The sequence below is a fragment of the Mya arenaria genome, chromosome 14 (genome assembly GCF_026914265.1).
Source record: "Mya arenaria isolate MELC-2E11 chromosome 14, ASM2691426v1".
Taxonomy (NCBI): Eukaryota; Metazoa; Mollusca; class Bivalvia; order Myida; family Myidae; genus Mya; species Mya arenaria.
The window spans coordinates 46,823,399-46,842,785 of NC_069135.1; the positions used below are offsets into that span (position 1 = coordinate 46,823,399).

At 41.1% G+C, this 19,387-nt stretch overlaps 2 protein-coding genes across 3 annotated transcripts in view; both read left to right on the forward strand.

Moving 5' to 3' along the window:
* Positions 1–17,212, forward strand: part of LOC128216660 (hydroxyproline dehydrogenase-like) — a 30,252-nt gene extending 13,040 nt beyond the window's left edge. The window contains exons 5-8 of one of the 2 annotated variants that reach the window (XM_052923280.1): positions 2,481–2,627; positions 14,763–15,040; positions 15,964–16,052; positions 16,329–17,212. In XM_052923280.1, coding sequence (XP_052779240.1) covers positions 2,481–2,627; positions 14,763–15,040; positions 15,964–16,052; positions 16,329–16,507 — 693 coding nt within the window. In that variant the 3' untranslated portion in view covers positions 16,508–17,212. The remainder of the gene's footprint in view (positions 1–2,480; positions 2,628–14,762; positions 15,041–15,963; positions 16,053–16,328) is intronic. The other variant, XM_052923281.1, reaches the window with a different exon arrangement.
* A 1,782-nt stretch (positions 17,213–18,994) lies between these two features.
* The window catches only part of LOC128216181 (mucin-5AC-like), a 49,654-nt gene continuing 49,261 nt past the window's right edge, over positions 18,995–19,387 (forward strand). Inside the window, exon 1 of the mRNA XM_052922756.1 lies at positions 18,995–19,138. Coding sequence (XP_052778716.1) covers positions 19,102–19,138 — 37 coding nt within the window. The 5' untranslated portion in view covers positions 18,995–19,101. The remainder of the gene's footprint in view (positions 19,139–19,387) is intronic.

Genomic DNA, 19,387 nt, shown 5'->3' on the forward strand with positions numbered 1-19,387 from the left:
TAGATCACTAGTCTCTGTGGTTCTGACAGCGTGTAGACCACTAGTCTCTGTGGTTCTGTCAGAGTATACACCACTAGTCTCTGAGGTTCTGTCAGAGTATACACCACTAGTGTTTGAGGTTCTGTCAGAGTATACACCACTAGTCTCTGAGGTTCTGTCAGAGTATACACCACTAGTGTTTGAGGTTCTGTCAGAGTATACACCACTAGTCTCTGTGGTTCTGACAGAGTGTAGACCACTAGTTTCTGTTGTTCTGACAGCGTGTACACCACTAGTCTCTGTGGTTTTGACAGCGTGTACACCACTAGTCTCTGAGGTTCTGACAGCGTGTACACCACTAGTCTCTGAGGTTCTGACAGCGTGTACACCACTAGTCTCTGAGGTTCTGACAGCGTGTACACCACTAGTCTCTGAGGTTCTGACAGCGTGTACACCACTAGTCTCTGAGGTTCTGACAGCGTGTACACCACTAGTCTCAGAGGTTCTGACAGAGTGTACATTACTAGTCTCTGAGGTTCTGCTATTGTGTACACCACTAGTCTCTGAGGTTCTGTCAGAGTGTGCACCACTAGTCTCTGAGGTTCTGTCAGAGTGTACATCACTAGTCTCTGAGGTTCCGTCAGAGTGTACACCACTAGTCTCTGAGGTTCTGTCAGAGTGTACACCACTAGTCCCTGAGGTTCCGTCAGAGTGTACACCACTAGTCTCTGAGGTTCCGTCAGAGTGTACACCACTAGTCTCTGAGGTTCCGTCAGAGTGTACACCACTAGTCCCTGAGGTTCTGTCAGAGTATACACCACTAGTCCCTGAGGTTCCGTCAGAGTATACACCACTAGTCTCTGAGGTTCCGTCAGAGTGTACACCACTAGTCTCTGTGGTTCCGTCAGAGTGTACACCACTAGTCTCTGAGGTTCTGTCAGAGTATACACCACTAGTGTTTGAGGTTCTGTCAGAGTATACACCACTAGTCTTTGAGGTTCTGACAGCGTGTAGACCACTAGTCTCTGTGGTTCTGACAGCGTGTAGACCACTAGTCTCTGAGGTTCTGTCAGAGTATACACCACTAGTCTTTGAGGTTCTGTCAGAGTATACACCACTAATCTTTGAGGTTCTGACAGCGTGTAGATCACTAGTCTCTGTGGTTCTGACAGCGTGTAGACCACTAGTCTCTGTGGTTCTGTCAGAGTATACACCACTAGTCTCTGAGGTTCTGTCAGAGTATACACCACTAGTGTTTGAGGTTCTGTCAGAGTATACACCACTAGTCTCTGAGGTTCTGTCAGAGTATACACCACTAGTGTTTGAGGTTCTGTCAGAGTATACACCACTAGTCTCTGTGGTTCTGACAGAGTGTAGACCACTAGTTTCTGTTGTTCTGACAGCGTGTACACCACTAGTCTCTGTGGTTTTGACAGCGTGTACACCACTAGTCTCTGAGGTTCTGACAGCGTGTACACCACTAATCTCTGAGGTTCTGACAGCGTGTACACCACTAGTCTCTGAGGTTCTGACAGCGTGTACACCACTAGTCTCTGAGGTTCTGACAGCGTGTACACCACTAGTCTCTGAGGTTCTGACAGCGTGTACACCACTAGTCTCAGAGGGTCTGACAGAGTGTACATTACTAGTCTCTGAGGTTCTGCTATTGTGTACACCACTAGTCTCTGAGGTTCTGTCAGAGTGTGCACCACTAGTCTCTGAGGTTCTGTCAGAGTGTACATCACTAGTCTCTGAGGTTCCGTCAGAGTGTACACCACTAGTCTCTGAGGTTCTGTCAGAGTATACACCACTAGTCCCTGAGGTTCCGTCAGAGTGTACACCACTAGTCTCTGAGGTTCCGTCAGAGTGTACACCACTAGTCTCTGTGGTTCCGTCAGAGTGTACACCACTAGTCTCTGAGGTTCTGTCAGAGTGTACACCACTAGTCTCTGAGGTTCCGTCAGAGTGTACACCACTAGTCTCTGAGGTTCTGTCAGAGTGTACACCACTAGTCTCTGAGGTTCTGTCAGGGTGTACACCACTAGTCTCTGAGTTTCTGTCAGAGTGTACACCACTTGTCTCTGAGGTTCTGTCAGAGTGTACACCACTAGTCTCTGAGGTTCTGTCAGAGTGTACACCACTAGTCTCTGAGGTTCTGTCAGAGTGTACACCACTAGTCTCTGAGGTTCTGTCAGAGTGTACACCACTAGTCTCTGAGGTTCTGTCAGAATATACACCACTAATCTCCGAGGTTCTGTCAGAGTGTACACCACTAGTCTCTGAGGTTCTGTCAGAGTGTACATCACTAGTCTCTGAGGTTCTGTCAGAGTGTACACCACTAGTCTCTGAGGTTCTGTCAGACTATAAACCACTATTCTCTGAGGTTCTGTCAGAGTATACACCACTAGTGTCTGAGGTTCTGTCAGACTATACACCACTAGTCTCTGAGGTTCTGTCAGAGTGTACACCACTAGTCTCATTCCATTTGCTTGTATCTGCAGCTTTCCGCCTCACTTGGTGTACGCCTCCTGGTGGACGCGGAATACATTCACTTGAACCCTGCACTAAGGTTCCTGTCACTAGCCGCCATGATGGCTTTCAACACAGACAAACCCATCGTGGCCTACACCTACCAAAATTACCTTAAGGTGAGAACGCTTACAAAAATTACCTAATTGTGAGTACATATACCAAAACTACCTTGATAACGCCTAACAAGCTAAAAGTGAGTACACTTACCAACATTACCTCAAGGTTAGTTGGCCTAGTAAAACTTCCGCACAGTGAGTACATCTACCAACAGTACCTCGAGGAGAGTACATATAAAATAAAACCTCAATGTAAGTACACCTACCAAAACAACCTCAACGGTGAGTATAACCTACCAACACTCACAAGATAAGACCAAAAAACAAACAACCCCAGTGACATTAAACACTAAAACTACATCATTGTCAAAAATGTCAAATCTTCTCTTAATAGAGTCACATTGGTCGTTAATGCCCCAGCCACTTTTGTGTGCTAAAAAAATTACCGGGGTTTTCGATTTTTTTCGTGGGAATCCAAAGTTATTATATCCTAGGAAACCATGCACATTTTTTTAACCCAACTCTCCTAACTAGGTCACAGGAGCATTTATCTTTGGACGGCAAAAATAACCACTTAGGGTTAACCCCCAGTGAAAAACGGTACGACTATGGAGCTAAAAAATTACGTATTTTCTTATGACTCATTCCAACAAAAAAACCAACAGTAGTTTTTTTCCGGAAGATCCTAGCAAAAAATGTTGGTACCAACGGATATCCCCGATCGCCAGCTCAGCCAACCAAGCGAATTAAATTTTACCTAAGTGTTGGGTTACCACCTTAACGCCCTCGAACCTTGTTTTTTTGTTCGGGACACCTTAAATAAAAATCTAACAGCAAAGTGACATGGTTGCCGCCCTTCTTTGCCATGAATTATCGCCCCTTTCGTAACCATAGGGCAATACTAAAGGGTTATGGTTAACTCCTGGGAGTCCCGTTAACACTCAAGAACGCAATGAGACACCGGGGTGCCGCCCTAACTTTTGCAGAACACCCCTCGCCCTCGGAAAATGGCGGCCTAAAGGCTTGCTTACTGAATCCTGGGGTCAACTTGGCCAGATAGGGGTTTTGTTAACCTCTAATAGACCACCCTTGGTTACATTAAGACACTAGGAGGACCGGAAGTACACTAAATCACCATTATTCTTGATTTACTATTTAGAAAACCACAATTCTTCCTGTCTCTAGCGTCCGGAACACACAGATGGGGTTTAGACATCGCAAAACGGATTTCGGATTCGTGTTCAGCATCAAATCCAACTTCTAAAAACAACGTTTCATCAATGAGTATGGCATGAGTACACTTACCATAACTATTCCAATGTGAGTACTCTTACTATAACTACCCCAATATTAGTACACTTACCATAACAACCCCAATGTGAGAATGCTTACCATAACATCCCCAATATGAGTACACTTACCATAACTACCCCAATTCGATTACACTTACGATAACTAACTACCCCAATGTGAGTACACTTACCATAACATCCCCAATGTGAGTACACTTACCATAACATCCCCAATGTGAGATCACTTACCATAACTACCCCAATGTGAGTACACTTACCATAACTACCCCAATGTGAGTACACTTACCACCACTATCCCAATGTGAGTACACTAACCATAACTACCCCAATGTGAGTACACTCACCATAACATCCCCAAAGTGAGTACACTTACCACAACTATCCCAATGTGATTTACACCTATCATAACAACCCCAATATGAGTACACTTACCAAAACTACCCCAATGTGAGTACACTTACAATAACTACCCCAATGTGAGTACACTTACCATAACTACCCCAATGTGAGTACACTTACCATAACATCTCCAATATGAGTACATTTACCATAACATCTCCAATGTCAGTACCTATACCATAACATCCTAATATGAGTACACTTACCATATATACCCCAATGTGAGTACACCAACCATAACAACCCCAATGTGGGTACACCTTCCATAACATCCCCAATATGAGTACACTTACCATAACATCACAATATGAGTACACTTACCATATACACCCCAATGTTAGTACACCTTCCATAACAAACCCAATATGAGTAAACTAACGATAATAATCCCAATGTGAGTACACCTACCATAACAACCCCAATGTGAGTACACTTACTATAACTACCCCAATGTGAGTACACCAATCATAACTACCCCAATATGAGAACACTAACGATAACTACCCCAATATGAGTACACTTATGATAAATACCCCAATGTGAGTACACTTACCATAACATCCCCAATGTGAGTACACTTACCATAACTACCCCAATGTGAGTACACCTACCACAACTACCCCAATCTGAGTACACTTATGATAACTACCCCAATGTGAATACACTTACCATAATATCCCCAATATGACTACACCTACCATAACTACCCAAATGTGAGTACACTTATCATAACATCCTCAATCTGAGTACACCTACCATAACATCACCATTGTGAGTACACTTACCATAACTACCCCAATGTGAGTACACTTACCATAACATCCCCAATGTGAGTACACTTACCATAACTACCCCAATTCGAGTACACTTACGATAACTAACTACCCCAATGTGAGTACACTTACCATAACATCCCCAATGTGAGTACACTTACCATAACATCCCCAATGTGAGTACACTTACCATAACATCCCCAATGTGAGTACACTTACCATAACATCCCCAATGTGAGTACACTTACCATAACTACCCCAATGTGAGTACACCTACTTTAACTACCCCAATATGAGTACACTTACCACAACTACCCCAATGTGAGTACACTTACCATAACATCCCCAATGTGAGTACACTAACCATGACATCCCCAATGTGAGTACACTGACCATAACTACCCCAATGTGAGTACACCTACCTTAACTACCCCAATATGAGTACACTTACCACAACTACCCCAATGTGAGTACACTTACCATAACATCCCCAATGTGAGTACACTTACCATAACATCCCCAATATGAGTACACTTACCATAACATCCCCAATATGAGTACCTTTACCATAACATCCTAATATGAGTACACTTACCATATATACCCCCCAATGTGAGTACACCAACCATAACAACCCCAATGTGGTTACACCTACCATAACATCCCCAATATGAGTACACTTACCATAGCATCACAATATGAGTACACTTACCATATACACCCCAATGTGAGTACACCTACCATAACAACCCCAATAAGAGTACACTAACGATAACAATCCCAATGTGAGTACAGGTACCACAACAACCCAAATGTGATTACACTTACTATAACTACCCCAATGTGAGAACACCAATCATAACTACCCCAATATGAGAACACTAACGATAACTATCCCAATATGAGTACACTTATGATAACTACCCCAATGTGAGTACACTTACCATAACATCCCCAATGTGAGTACACTTACCATAACTCCCCCAATGTGAGTACACTTACCATGACATCCCCAATATGACTACACCTACCATAACTACCCAAATGTGAGTACACTTATCATAACATCCTCAATCTTAGTAAACCTACCATAACATCCCCAATGTGAGTACACTTACCATAACTACCCCAATGTGAGTACACCTACCTTAACTACCTCAATATGAGTACACTTACCATATCTACCCCAATGTGAGTACACTAACCATAACTACCCCAATGTGAGTACACTTACCATAACTACCCCAATGTGAGTACATCCACCTTAACTACCCCAATATGAGTACACTTTCCACAACTTCCCCAATGTGAGTACACTTACCATAACATCCCCAATGTGAGTACACTTACCATAACATCCCCAATGTGAGTACACTTACCATAACTACCCCAATGTGAGTACACCTACCTTAACTACCCCAATATGAGTACATTTACCTCAACCACCCCAATGTGAGTACACTAACCATAACATCTCCAATGTGAGTACACTTACCATAACTACCACAATGTGAGTACACTTACCATAACTGCCCCAATATTATTACACTTACCATAACTACCCAAATGTGAGTACACTTACCATAACTACCCCAATGTGAGTACACTTACGATAACATCCCCAATATGAGTAGACTTACCATAACATCCCCAATGTGAGTACACCTACCACAACTACCCCAATCTGAGTACACTTACCATAACATCCCCAATCTGAGTACACCTACCACAACTACCCCAATGTGAGTACACTTACCATAACTTCCCCAATATGAGTACACTAACCATGACATCCCCAATGTGAGTACACCTACCACAACTACCCCAATCTGAGTACACGTACCATAACATCCCCAATATGAGTACACCTACCACAACTACCCCAATGTGAGTACACTTACCATATCTTCCCCAATATGAGTACACCTACCACAACTACCCCAATGTGAGTACACTTACCATAACTTCCCCAATCTGAGTACACCTACCACAACTACCCCAATGTGAGTACACCTACCACAACTACCCCAATCTGAGTACACTTACCATAACATCCCCAATATGAGTACACCTACCACAACTACCCCAATGTGAGTACACTTACCATAACTTCCCCAATATGAGTACACCTACCACAACTACCCCAATGTGAGTACACTTACCATAACTACCCCAATGTGAGTACACTTACCATAACTTCCCCAATATGAGTACACTTACCATAACTACTTCAATGTGAGTACACCTACCACAACTACCCCAATCTGAGTATGCTTACCATAACATCCCCCATCTGAGTACACCTACCACAACTACCCCAATGTGAGTACACTTACCATAACTTCCCCAATATGAGTACACCTACCACAACTACCCCAATGTGAGTACACTTACCATAACTTCCTCAATCTGAGTACACCTACCACAACTACCCCAATGTGGTACACTTACCATAACTTCCCCAATATGAGTACACTAACCATAACATCCCCAATGTGAGTACACCTACCACAACTACCTCAATCTGAGTACACTTACCATAACTACCCCAATCTGAGTACACTTACCATAACATCCCCAATCTGAGTACACCTACCACAACTACCCCAATCTGAGTACACTTACCATAACTTCCCCAATCTGAGTACACCTACCACAACTACCCCAATGTGAGTACACTTACCATAACTTCCCCAATATGAGTACACTAACCATAACATCCCCAATGTGAGTACACCTACCACAACTACCTCAATCTGAGTACACTTACCATAACTTCCCCAATATGAGTACACTTACCATAACATCCCTAATTTGAGTACACCTACCACAACTACCTCAATCTGAGTACACTTACCATAACTTCCCCAATGTGAGTACATCCACCTTAACTACCCCAATATGAGTACACTTTCCACAACTTCCCCAATGTGAGTACACTTACCATAACATCCCCAATGTGAGTACACTTACCATAACATCCCCAATGTGAGTACACTTACCATAACTACCCCAATGTGAGTACACCTACCTTAACTACCCCAATATGAGTACATTTACCTCAACCACCCCAATGTGAGTACACTAACCATAACATCTCCAATGTGAGTACACTTACCATAACTACCCCAATGTGAGTACACTTACCATAACTGCCCCAATATTATTACACTTACCATAACTACCCAAATGTGAGTACACTTACCATAACTACCCCAATGTGAGTACACTTACGATAACATCCCCAATATGAGTACACTTACCATAACATCCCCAATGTGAGTACACCTACCACAACTACCCCAATGTGAGTACACTTACCATAACTTCCCCAATATGAGTACACCTACCACACCTACCTCAATATGAGTACACTTACCATAACTACCCCAATGTGAGTACACTAACCATAACTACCCCAATGTGAGTACACTTACCATAACTACCCCAATGTGAGTACATCCACCTTAACTACCCCAATATGAGTACACTTTCCACAACTTCCCCAATGTGAGTACACTTACCATAACATCCCCAATGTGAGTACACTTACCATAACATCCCCAATGTGAGTACACTTACCATAACTACCCCAATGTGAGTACACCTACCTTAACTACCCCAATATGAGTACATTTACCTCAACCACCCCAATGTGAGTACACTAACCATAACATCTCCAATGTGAGTACACTTACCATAACTACCACAATGTGAGTACACTTACCATAACTGCCACAATATTATTACACTTACCATAACTACCCAAATGTGAGTACACTTACCATAACTACCCCAATGTGAGTACACTTACGATAACATCCCCAATATGAGTACACTTACCATAACATCCCCAATCTGAGTACACCTACCACAACTACCCCAATGTGAGTACACTTACCCTAACTTCCCCAATATGAGTACACTAACCATGACATCCCCAATGTGAGTACACCTACCACAACTACCCCAATCTGAGTACACGTACCATAACATCCCCAATATGAGTACACCTACCACAACTACCCCAATGTGAGTACACTTACCATATCTTCCCCAATATGAGTACACCTACCACAACTACCCCAATGTGAGTACACTTACCATAACTTCCCCAATCTGAGTACACCTACCACAACTACCCCAATGTGAGTACACCTACCACAACTACCCCAATCTGAGTACACTTACCATAACATCCCCAATATGAGTACACCTACCACAACTACCCCAATGTGAGTACACTTACCATAACTTCCCCAATATGAGTACACCTACCACAACTACCCCAATGTGAGTACACTTACCATAACTACCCCAATGTGAGTACACTTACCATAACTTCCCCAATATGAGTACACTTACCATAACTACTTCAATGTGAGTACACCTACCACAACTACCCCAATCTGAGTATGCTTACCATAACATCCCCAATCTGAGTACACCTACCACAACTACCCCAATGTGAGTACACTTACCATAACTTCCCCAATATGAGTACACCTACCACAACTACCCCAATGTGAGTACACTTACCATAACTTCCCCAATCTGAGTACACCTACCACAACTACCCCAATGTGGTACACTTACCATAACTTCCCCAATATGAGTACACTAACCATAACATCCCCAATGTGAGTACACCTACCACAACTACCTCAATCTGAGTACACTTACCATAACTACCCCAATCTGAGTACACTTACCATAACATCCCCAATCTGAGTACACCTACCACAACTACCCCAATCTGAGTACACTTACCATAACTTCCCCAATCTGAGTACACCTACCACAACTACCCCAATGTGAGTACACTTACCATAACTTCCCCAATATGAGTACACTAACCATAACATCCCCAATGTGAGTACACCTACCACAACTACCTCAATCTGAGTACACTTACCATAACTTCCCCAATATGAGTACACTTACCATAACATCCCTAATTTGAGTACACCTACCACAACTACCTCAATCTGAGTACACTTACCATAACTTCCCCAATGTGAGTACATCCACCTTAACTACCCCAATATGAGTACACTTTCCACAACTTCCCCAATGTGAGTACACTTACCATAACATCCCCAATGTGAGTACACTTACCATAACATCCCCAATGTGAGTACACTTACCATAACTACCCCAATGTGAGTACACCTACCTTAACTACCCCAATATGAGTACATTTACCTCAACCACCCCAATGTGAGTACACTAACCATAACATCTCCAATGTGAGTACACTTACCATAACTACCCCAATGTGAGTACACTTACCATAACTGCCCCAATATTATTACACTTACCATAACTACCCAAATGTGAGTACACTTACCATAACTACCCCAATGTGAGTACACTTACGATAACATCCCCAATATGAGTACACTTACCATAACATCCCCAATGTGAGTACACCTACCACAACTACCCCAATGTGAGTACACTTACCACAACTACCCCAATGTGAGTACACTTACCATAACTACTTCAATGTGAGTACACCTACCACAACTACCCCAATCTGAGTATGCTTACCATAACATCCCCAATCTGAGTACACCTACCACAACTACCCCAATGTGAGTACACTTACCATAACTTCCCCAATATGAGTACACCTACCACAACTACCCCAATGTGAGTACACTTACCATAACTTCCTCAATCTGAGTACACCTACCACAACTACCCCAATGTGGTACACTTACCATAACTTCCCCAATATGAGTACACTAACCATAACATCCCCAATGTGAGTACACCTACCACAACTACCTCAATCTGAGTACACTTACCATAACTACCCTAATCTGAGTACACTTACCATAACATCCCCAATCTGAGTACACCTACCTTAACTTCCCCAATCTGAGTACACTTACCAAAACTTCCCCAATCTGAGTACACCTACCACAACTACCCCAATGTGAGTACACTTACCATAACTTCCCCAATATGAGTACACTAACCATAACTACCCCAATGTGAGTACACCTACCACAACTACCTCAATCTGAGTACACTTACCATAACTTCCCCAATATGAGTACACTTACCATAACATCCCTAATTTGAGTACACCTACCACAACTACCTCAATCTGAGTACACTTACCATAACTTCCCCAATGTGAGTACACTTACCATAACATCCCCAATGTGAGTACACTTACCATAACTTTCTCAATGTGAGTACACTTACCATAACATCACCAATGTGAGTACACCTACCACAACTACCCCAATCTGAGTACACTTACCATAACATCCCCAATGTGAGTACACCTACCACAACTACCCCAATGTGAATACACTTACCATAACTTCCCCAATATGAGTACACTAACCATAACATCCCCAATGTGAGTACACCTACCACAACTACCTCAATCTGAGTACACTTACCACAATTACCCCAATGTGAGTACACTTACCATAACTTCCCCAATATGAGTACAGTTACCATAACTTCCCCAATATGAGTACACCTACCACAACTACCCCGATGTGAGTACACTTACCATAACTTCCCCAATCTGAGTACACCTACCACAACTACCCCAATGTGAGTACACCTACCACAACTACCCCAATCTGAGTACACTTACCATAACATCCCCAATATGAGTACACCTACCACAACTACCCCAATGTGAGTACACTTACCATAACTTCCCCAATATGAGTACACCTACCACAACTACCCCAATGTGAGTACACTTACCATAACTACCCCAATGTGAGTACACTTACCATAACTTCCCCAATATGAGTACACTTATCATAACTTCCCCAATATGAGTACACTTACCATAACTACTTCAATGTGAGTACACCTACCACAACTACCCCAATCTGAGTATGCTAACCATAACATCCCCAATCTGAGTACACCTACCACAACTACCCCAATGTGAGTACACTTACCATAACTTCCCCAATATGAGTACACCTACCACAACTACCCCAATGTGAGTACACTTACCATAACTTCCTCAATCTGAGTACACCTACCACAACTACCCCAATGTGGTACACTTACCATAACTTTCCCAATATGAGTACACTGACCATAACATCCCCAATGTGAGTACACCTACCATAACATCCCCAATATGAGTACACTTACCATAACATCCCCAATATGAGTACACTTACCATAACATCCTAATATGAGTACACTTACCATATATACCCCAATGTGAGAACACCAACCATAACAACCCCAATGTAGGCACACCTACCATAACATTCCCAATATGAGTACACTTACCATAACATCACAATATGAGTACACTTACCATATACACCCCAATGTGAGTACACCTACCATAACTTCCCTAATATGAGTACACTAACGATTACAATCCCAATGTGAGTACACCTACCATAACAACCCCAATGTGAGTACACTTACCATAACATCCCCAATGTGAGTACACTTACCATAACATCCCCAATGTAAGTACACTTACCATAACATACCCAATGTGAGTACACTTACCATAACTACCCCAATGTGAGTACACCTACCATAACTACTCCAATATGAGTACACTTACCACAACTACCCCAATGTGAGTACACTTACCATAACATCCCCAATGTGAGCACACTTACCATAACATCCCCAATGTAAGTACACTTACCATAACTACCCCAATGTGAGTACACCTACCTTAACTACCCCAATATGAGTACACTTACCACAACTACCCCAATGTGAGTACACTTACCATAACATTCCCAATGTGAGTACACTTACCATAACATCCCCAATATGAGTACACTTACCATAACATCCCCAATATGAGTACCTTTACCATAACATCCTAATATGAGTACACTTACCATATATACCCCCAATGTGAGTACACCAACCATAACAACCCCAATGTGGGTACACCTACCATAACATCCCCAATATGAGTACACTTACCATAGCATCACAATATGAGTACACTTACCATATACACCCCAATGTGAGTACACCTACCATAACAACCCCAATAAAAGTACACTAACCATAATAATCCCAATGTGAGTACAGGTACCATAACAACCCCAATGTGATGACACTTACTATAACTACCCCAATGTGAGTACACCAATCATAACTACCCCAATATGAGAACACTAACGATAACTACCCCAATATGAGTACACTAACCATAACATCCCCAATGTGAGTACACCTACCACAACTACCTCAATCGGAGTACACTTACCACAATTACCCCAATGTGAGTACACCTACCACAACTACCCCAATGTGGTACACTTACCATAACATCCCCAATGTGAGTACACCTACCATAACTACCCCAATGTGAGTACACTTACCATAACTTCCCCAATATGAGTACACTTACCATAACATCCCCAATGTGAGTACACCTACCATAACTACCCCAATGTGAGTACACTTACCATAACTTCCCCAATATGAGTACCCTTACCATAACATCCCCAATGTGAGTACACCTACCACAACTACCCCAATGTGAGTACACTTACCATAACTTCCCCAATATGAGTACACTTACCATAACATCCCCAATGTGAGTACACCTACCACAACTACCTCAGTCTGAGTACACTAACCATAACTTCCCCAATATGAGTTCACTTACCATAACATCCCCAATGTGAGTACACTTACCATAACGTCCCCAATATGAGTACACTTACCATAACATCCCCAATATGAGTACACTTACCATAACATCCCCAATATGAGTACACTTACCATAACTTCCCCAATATGAGTACACTTACCATAACATCCCCAATGTGAGTACACCTACCACAATTACCCCAATGTGACTACACTTACCATAACATCCCCAATGTGAGTACACTTACCATAACTTCCTCAATGTGAGTACTCTTACCACAACTACCTCAATGTGAGTACTCTTACTTTAACCTTCCCAAAATGAGTACACTTACAATAACTACCCCAATATGAGTACACCTACCATAACTACCCCAACATGAGTACACTTACGATAACTATCCGAATATGAGTATACCTACCTTAACAACCCCAACATGAGTACACTTACGATAACTACCCCAATATGAGTACACTTACCATAACAACCCCAATATGAGTACACCTACCTTAACAACCCCAACATGAGTACACTTACGATAACTACCCCAATATGAGTACACTTACCATAACAACCCCAATATGAGTACACCTACCTTAACAACCCCAATATGAGTACACTTACCATAACAACCCCAATATGAGTACACTTACCATAATTACCCCAATGTGAGACAACCTACCATAAATACCACAGTGTGAGTAATTTTACCATCCTTACCCCAAATGCGAATATCCCTACGATAACTACCTCTATGTGAGTATACTTGCCATAACTGCCCCAATATGAGTACACCTACCATAACTATTCCAATTTAAGTATGTCGTTATTTCCCAATGTGAGAACGCTTATCAAAATGTCCTTACATTGTTTAACCTCACTCTTTGTTCTCGATCTGAATCTACCTGAAGGAGTGTAGCCGTTCCGACAGTTAACTTGAATGTGAACGCGTTAACACTTAGCTAAACTACATGTTGGTGAACCACTATCTTCTTTGTCAAGACATGCCAGGTATATTGAGTTCGAGTGGCAAAAAAATACCGATAGGTTATGTCAATTTAGTTTTCTTTTTTAGAAAACTTACAAGTATTTAGAAGAAGATCTTGACTTCACGCGGGAAGTCGGGGTCGGATTCGGTGCCAAGCTTGTGCGGGGCGCGTACATGATCTCGGAGCGCCGACGTGCCGCCCAACACGGTTACGAAGTTCCCTTGCATCCGGACTTTCATTCCACGACGGCGATGTACGAGCAGTCCGTGGAGCGACTGCTGGACCAGGTGGCGAAGGCTCCGGAGCATGTGTACTTCATGATCGCCACGCACAACGCCGCCTCCGTCAGTCACGCGCAGGAACAGTATGTGTCATGATTTGTATTGTGTTAGATCGGAATGTTCATACGTCAGTTTTCACAAGTGGTTATATTAGAATGACCTTTATTTTTTATAAAAAAACATTTTTATATTTGTTTTCAATTTGCTTTAACAATATCCGATCACCCGTAGGCGTTCCAGTCGGAACAGTAAATTATGTTTTCGATCATGCGGTCATATCGTTCAGACCAATGTTAACGTTGTACAGATTTGACTACTTGTCAACCCCTGGTTGTCCTCGTACTGTTAAGATTCCTTCAGCATGTTGCTGTCAGAAATAGGAAGACATAAGTTTATTGATAATAAATGCTGATGTTTTAGCTTGTAATAAAACAACAACATTACTGAACGATACGCTCAAGCGACATTGAAATTGAAAATGTGTGAAGAAAAACGAAAATAAATCAACTACTACTGAGTATAGTATTGTATCTTATAATATTATACCAAAACATTTCGTATTGTCGGCAAATTTTGTCGGCATGTTAGATATTTTAACAACTTAAATTGCTAAAAATTAACATGCCAACAAAATGTGCCGACCAATAGGCGTTCTCACCTTGATGCTGTTTCGGTAGGCGTTCTTACATTTGTTTAATAGTTCGTGAAAAAAGTACTAGTAAGTCTTGCCGCACAGTTTGTTGAGAGTTTGTTCAATATATAGTACATCCTATATCAGAGGTAGAAGAGTAAATTGATTGGTTAAATGTGCAAAAACAAGGAAATGGAGGCAAAATTCCTTTTTTGAAGTAATGCATCTGTAGTCGTATGCTTTAAGATTGACAAACCAAACTTTTGAAAGTAAGATTTTGATAAACATGTGTAAACCAATCACTTTGGACACAGGTTTATTCATCACTTGAGCGTCATGTACTTACTTACATACTTTTCATGTATATGGTTACAGAATGGCTGTGCGAGGTCTAAAGGCAGACTGCTCGGCTGTGTTGTTCGGTCAACTATACGGAATGGCGGACCACCTCTCCTGCAAACTAGGTATGCCCTCCAAATACACTTACAACACAGAAGGCTACAGTGTAACGTTGCCTTATCTGGGTTATTTCCCCCTTGTAGCGAACGAGATCAAAAATAAAAATAGATAAATAAAAAATATTCACAGCGTTCGTTTATAATATATGAATAAAGATTATCACCAATTAAGCCAGAAACCATTTGCCATTACTTAAAATATGTATTTTTGTTTATAACGGTTTTGTGAAAATGTATCGTAACAGTTAAATAATTACTATTTAACAGCATACTATTTAACAGCACAGGGCGGTTACTTGGTGTACAAGTCAGTGCCCTACGGACGGTTGGTGGACACCCTGCCCTATCTACAGCGCCGCGCCGTGGAGAACTCGTCCATGCTCGGAGGAACCGGCCTTGAGTGCCGCGTCCTGCAGAGCGCCCTCCGAGACAGACTCTACCGGAAACGGACTGCAATCTGAACAGACCCCATTGACAACACTACAGACCCCTGAAAAAACCTGCCATCCTAAACATTCAACGCCCCCGCCCTCCCAGACAATTAACCGGTCCTGCACCCCGGCCCCCACCCCCCATTGTCGTTCAAGACATATGGGAATTTACATCATCTTTCCCATCTTCCTTTGTTTCTCGTGACGTGTATAGCATTTATATCCTTTATTCTACTCTTTTTACAACCGATATTTGTTTACGTAATCAAGTTCTTTTAAAATGCGAGCGAAGTTTCACTTGGTTCAAGCAAAGACACAGGGCATCGGTGACACTGAATACAAATATGTCTTAAGGTAGCGCGAAATGCAACTATGTGATAGTATGCAAAATCTTACATTCAAACAAACGATAAGTACTACCTGTAATATAAAATTTAGGTTTATGTATTCATATATACGCATGCCGTCCTTTGGTACAGCTATCACTTTAGTGTATTAAGTAATAATCACAATCATCAATGAACACTAATACTAGAGTAGGATATAACAAGAAAATATGAATGATGAGCATTTATGACGGATTATTATTGTTTTCGGTGTCAGTATCTTTTGGATGTTATACATTTACATGTACCATACCAAAAGATACTGAAATATATATATATTGTATTATATGTTGTATTGTTATGAACATACTAGTTGTGAACATTTAAAGGAATAAAGTTGAATCCATGTTATATGTTTACAACTCGAACATTTCTCGGTGCGTGGGAACAGATGCTAATATGTGCAGCCTTTAAGTAACATCAATGTGCATAGTACCGTATTCACTTGTCGAGTGGCGTTGCTATTAACATCAGTCTTAAAATGGGACTGACTTGCCCATTCATAACTTTGATGTTTATTTATGTGCTACGTAATGTTTAATAGGTTATGATTTAAATTTCCTGCCCCGTCAGTGTATACAAAACAAGTAACAGTCCTAATTTTATTTTACATAATACTGTAATTAAAGCGTTAAGCATAAATATGATGAAGATGATTATGACGATGAGTATCTGAACGACGATGATCGTTATGTTGTTGTTGCTGTTGTTCATAATGATGATGATGTCGTCGACGACGACGATGATTATGCTGATGATGTTGATGACGACGACGACGATGATGATGATGATGATGATGATGATGCAGCTTTAAATGATGATAATTTCGATGCTAGTGCATCTTCTACTGTTGATGATCATACATCTGTGATGTCCTGATTGTACCTCCCTAAACCACTATGACAGGCTACGCGACTGAGGGTGTAAGCTGAGATGTTTGCGGGCGTGTCCAATCGTGGGTCAAGAGGCCCGTCGCAGTAAATTACCTCGCCACAGGCAGGTTCACCGCACAACTTCCTACACAGCTTGCATTGATTGTCCATTGAATACGTAATCGTTTCAAAACGATATTTTTGTTTAAAAGAAACACAGGTATTGAGTCGAAAATTAGTTTCAGAAAAACACACACATTGTTGTTAACTCACTCTTTCCCTGTATTTTAAACTAACTACCTGTGGAGACTATAAAACTTTACTAAATGCGATACAAGACATGTATGTTTAATATATATGTAGAAAACAACATGTTTGGACAGCAGTTTATTCTCGGTCATAATTATGGACGAAAATAGCATTACTTGAGCGTAAAAATAGGTGCAATATGAATACTATGGTGGCATATTACTGCCGTAAGATAACCTGATAGCGTTCACCAATTGTTTCGTCTTAACCACTTAATTTTCGCAATAATTATCTGGCTATCTTATTAGTATTCGCGAAACTTTTTCGGTAAGATAAATATCATAAGACTAAAAACAAGCTTGAAAGTGCACTAGCTAGATAATTATCGCGAAAATTAAGTGGTTTACACGAAACAATTAGCGAACGCTATCAGGTTATCTTACGGCAGTAATATGCCACCATAGTATACCTAGACAATGTAATATAACATGCAAAGTTCCTAAAAATTTTTTATATATATTCGGTTTTTGGAGAAATTAAAATTTTCTTTATATTCCTATCCGCATTAAAAGCCATTTATCGTTTGAGCTATTGAAATACCTCCAATAGTTTTTTTTTCACAAATGCTTATCTTATTATTACTAATTCATTTCTGAAAAATTAGATATGTTTATCCACCAGTAATGACAAGTTCACTATTATAACCACATTTTTCCGGAAACTACATAAAAAAAGTTATATACTAACGTCATGTTCATGACCAGCATTTAATGTAAAATCATAAATATTGAATAGTCCATTGGAAGGGCAAAGAAACACTCATAAAAAATGTGATAATGTTATATGGAAAATGTAGACACTGCTTAAAAAGTATCCGGTCAGGCCTCGGGACTTCATTATGGCCGCGGGCTTGTTGAACTGCTCTTACTTCCAGTCTCGGTGAACATAATACTGAGGGCACAACATACCACTTTTGACAATTTCTCGCATAACTCGGCTACCATCTTTCGTTCTATACTCATTATTAAATCATACTTAGATATAAAATTCCAAATATTGCTTAATTGGTTACTTACGTTTTTAGTGTTGTTTTCTTTGGAATATTTGGCGCTGCAGAATGGTTTCTTGGAATACCTGGATAGTCCTGGTGACAGGTGGGTGTTATACGGGCACACGGTCCACCCATTTATGTTTACTATTATTACAAAGAATTTTCAGTGCATTGTATGAAAGAATCAAAAGCAGATGATGATGTTGATGATGATGATGATGATGATGATGTTGATGATGATGATGTTCCTGATATAAGTACTAGTATGTTCCTAATATATTTGTTATTGCTTATACATGTACCTGCAATTTTAATAAGGGCGGTGTTTGTTTTAAACAAAACTATAGATTTG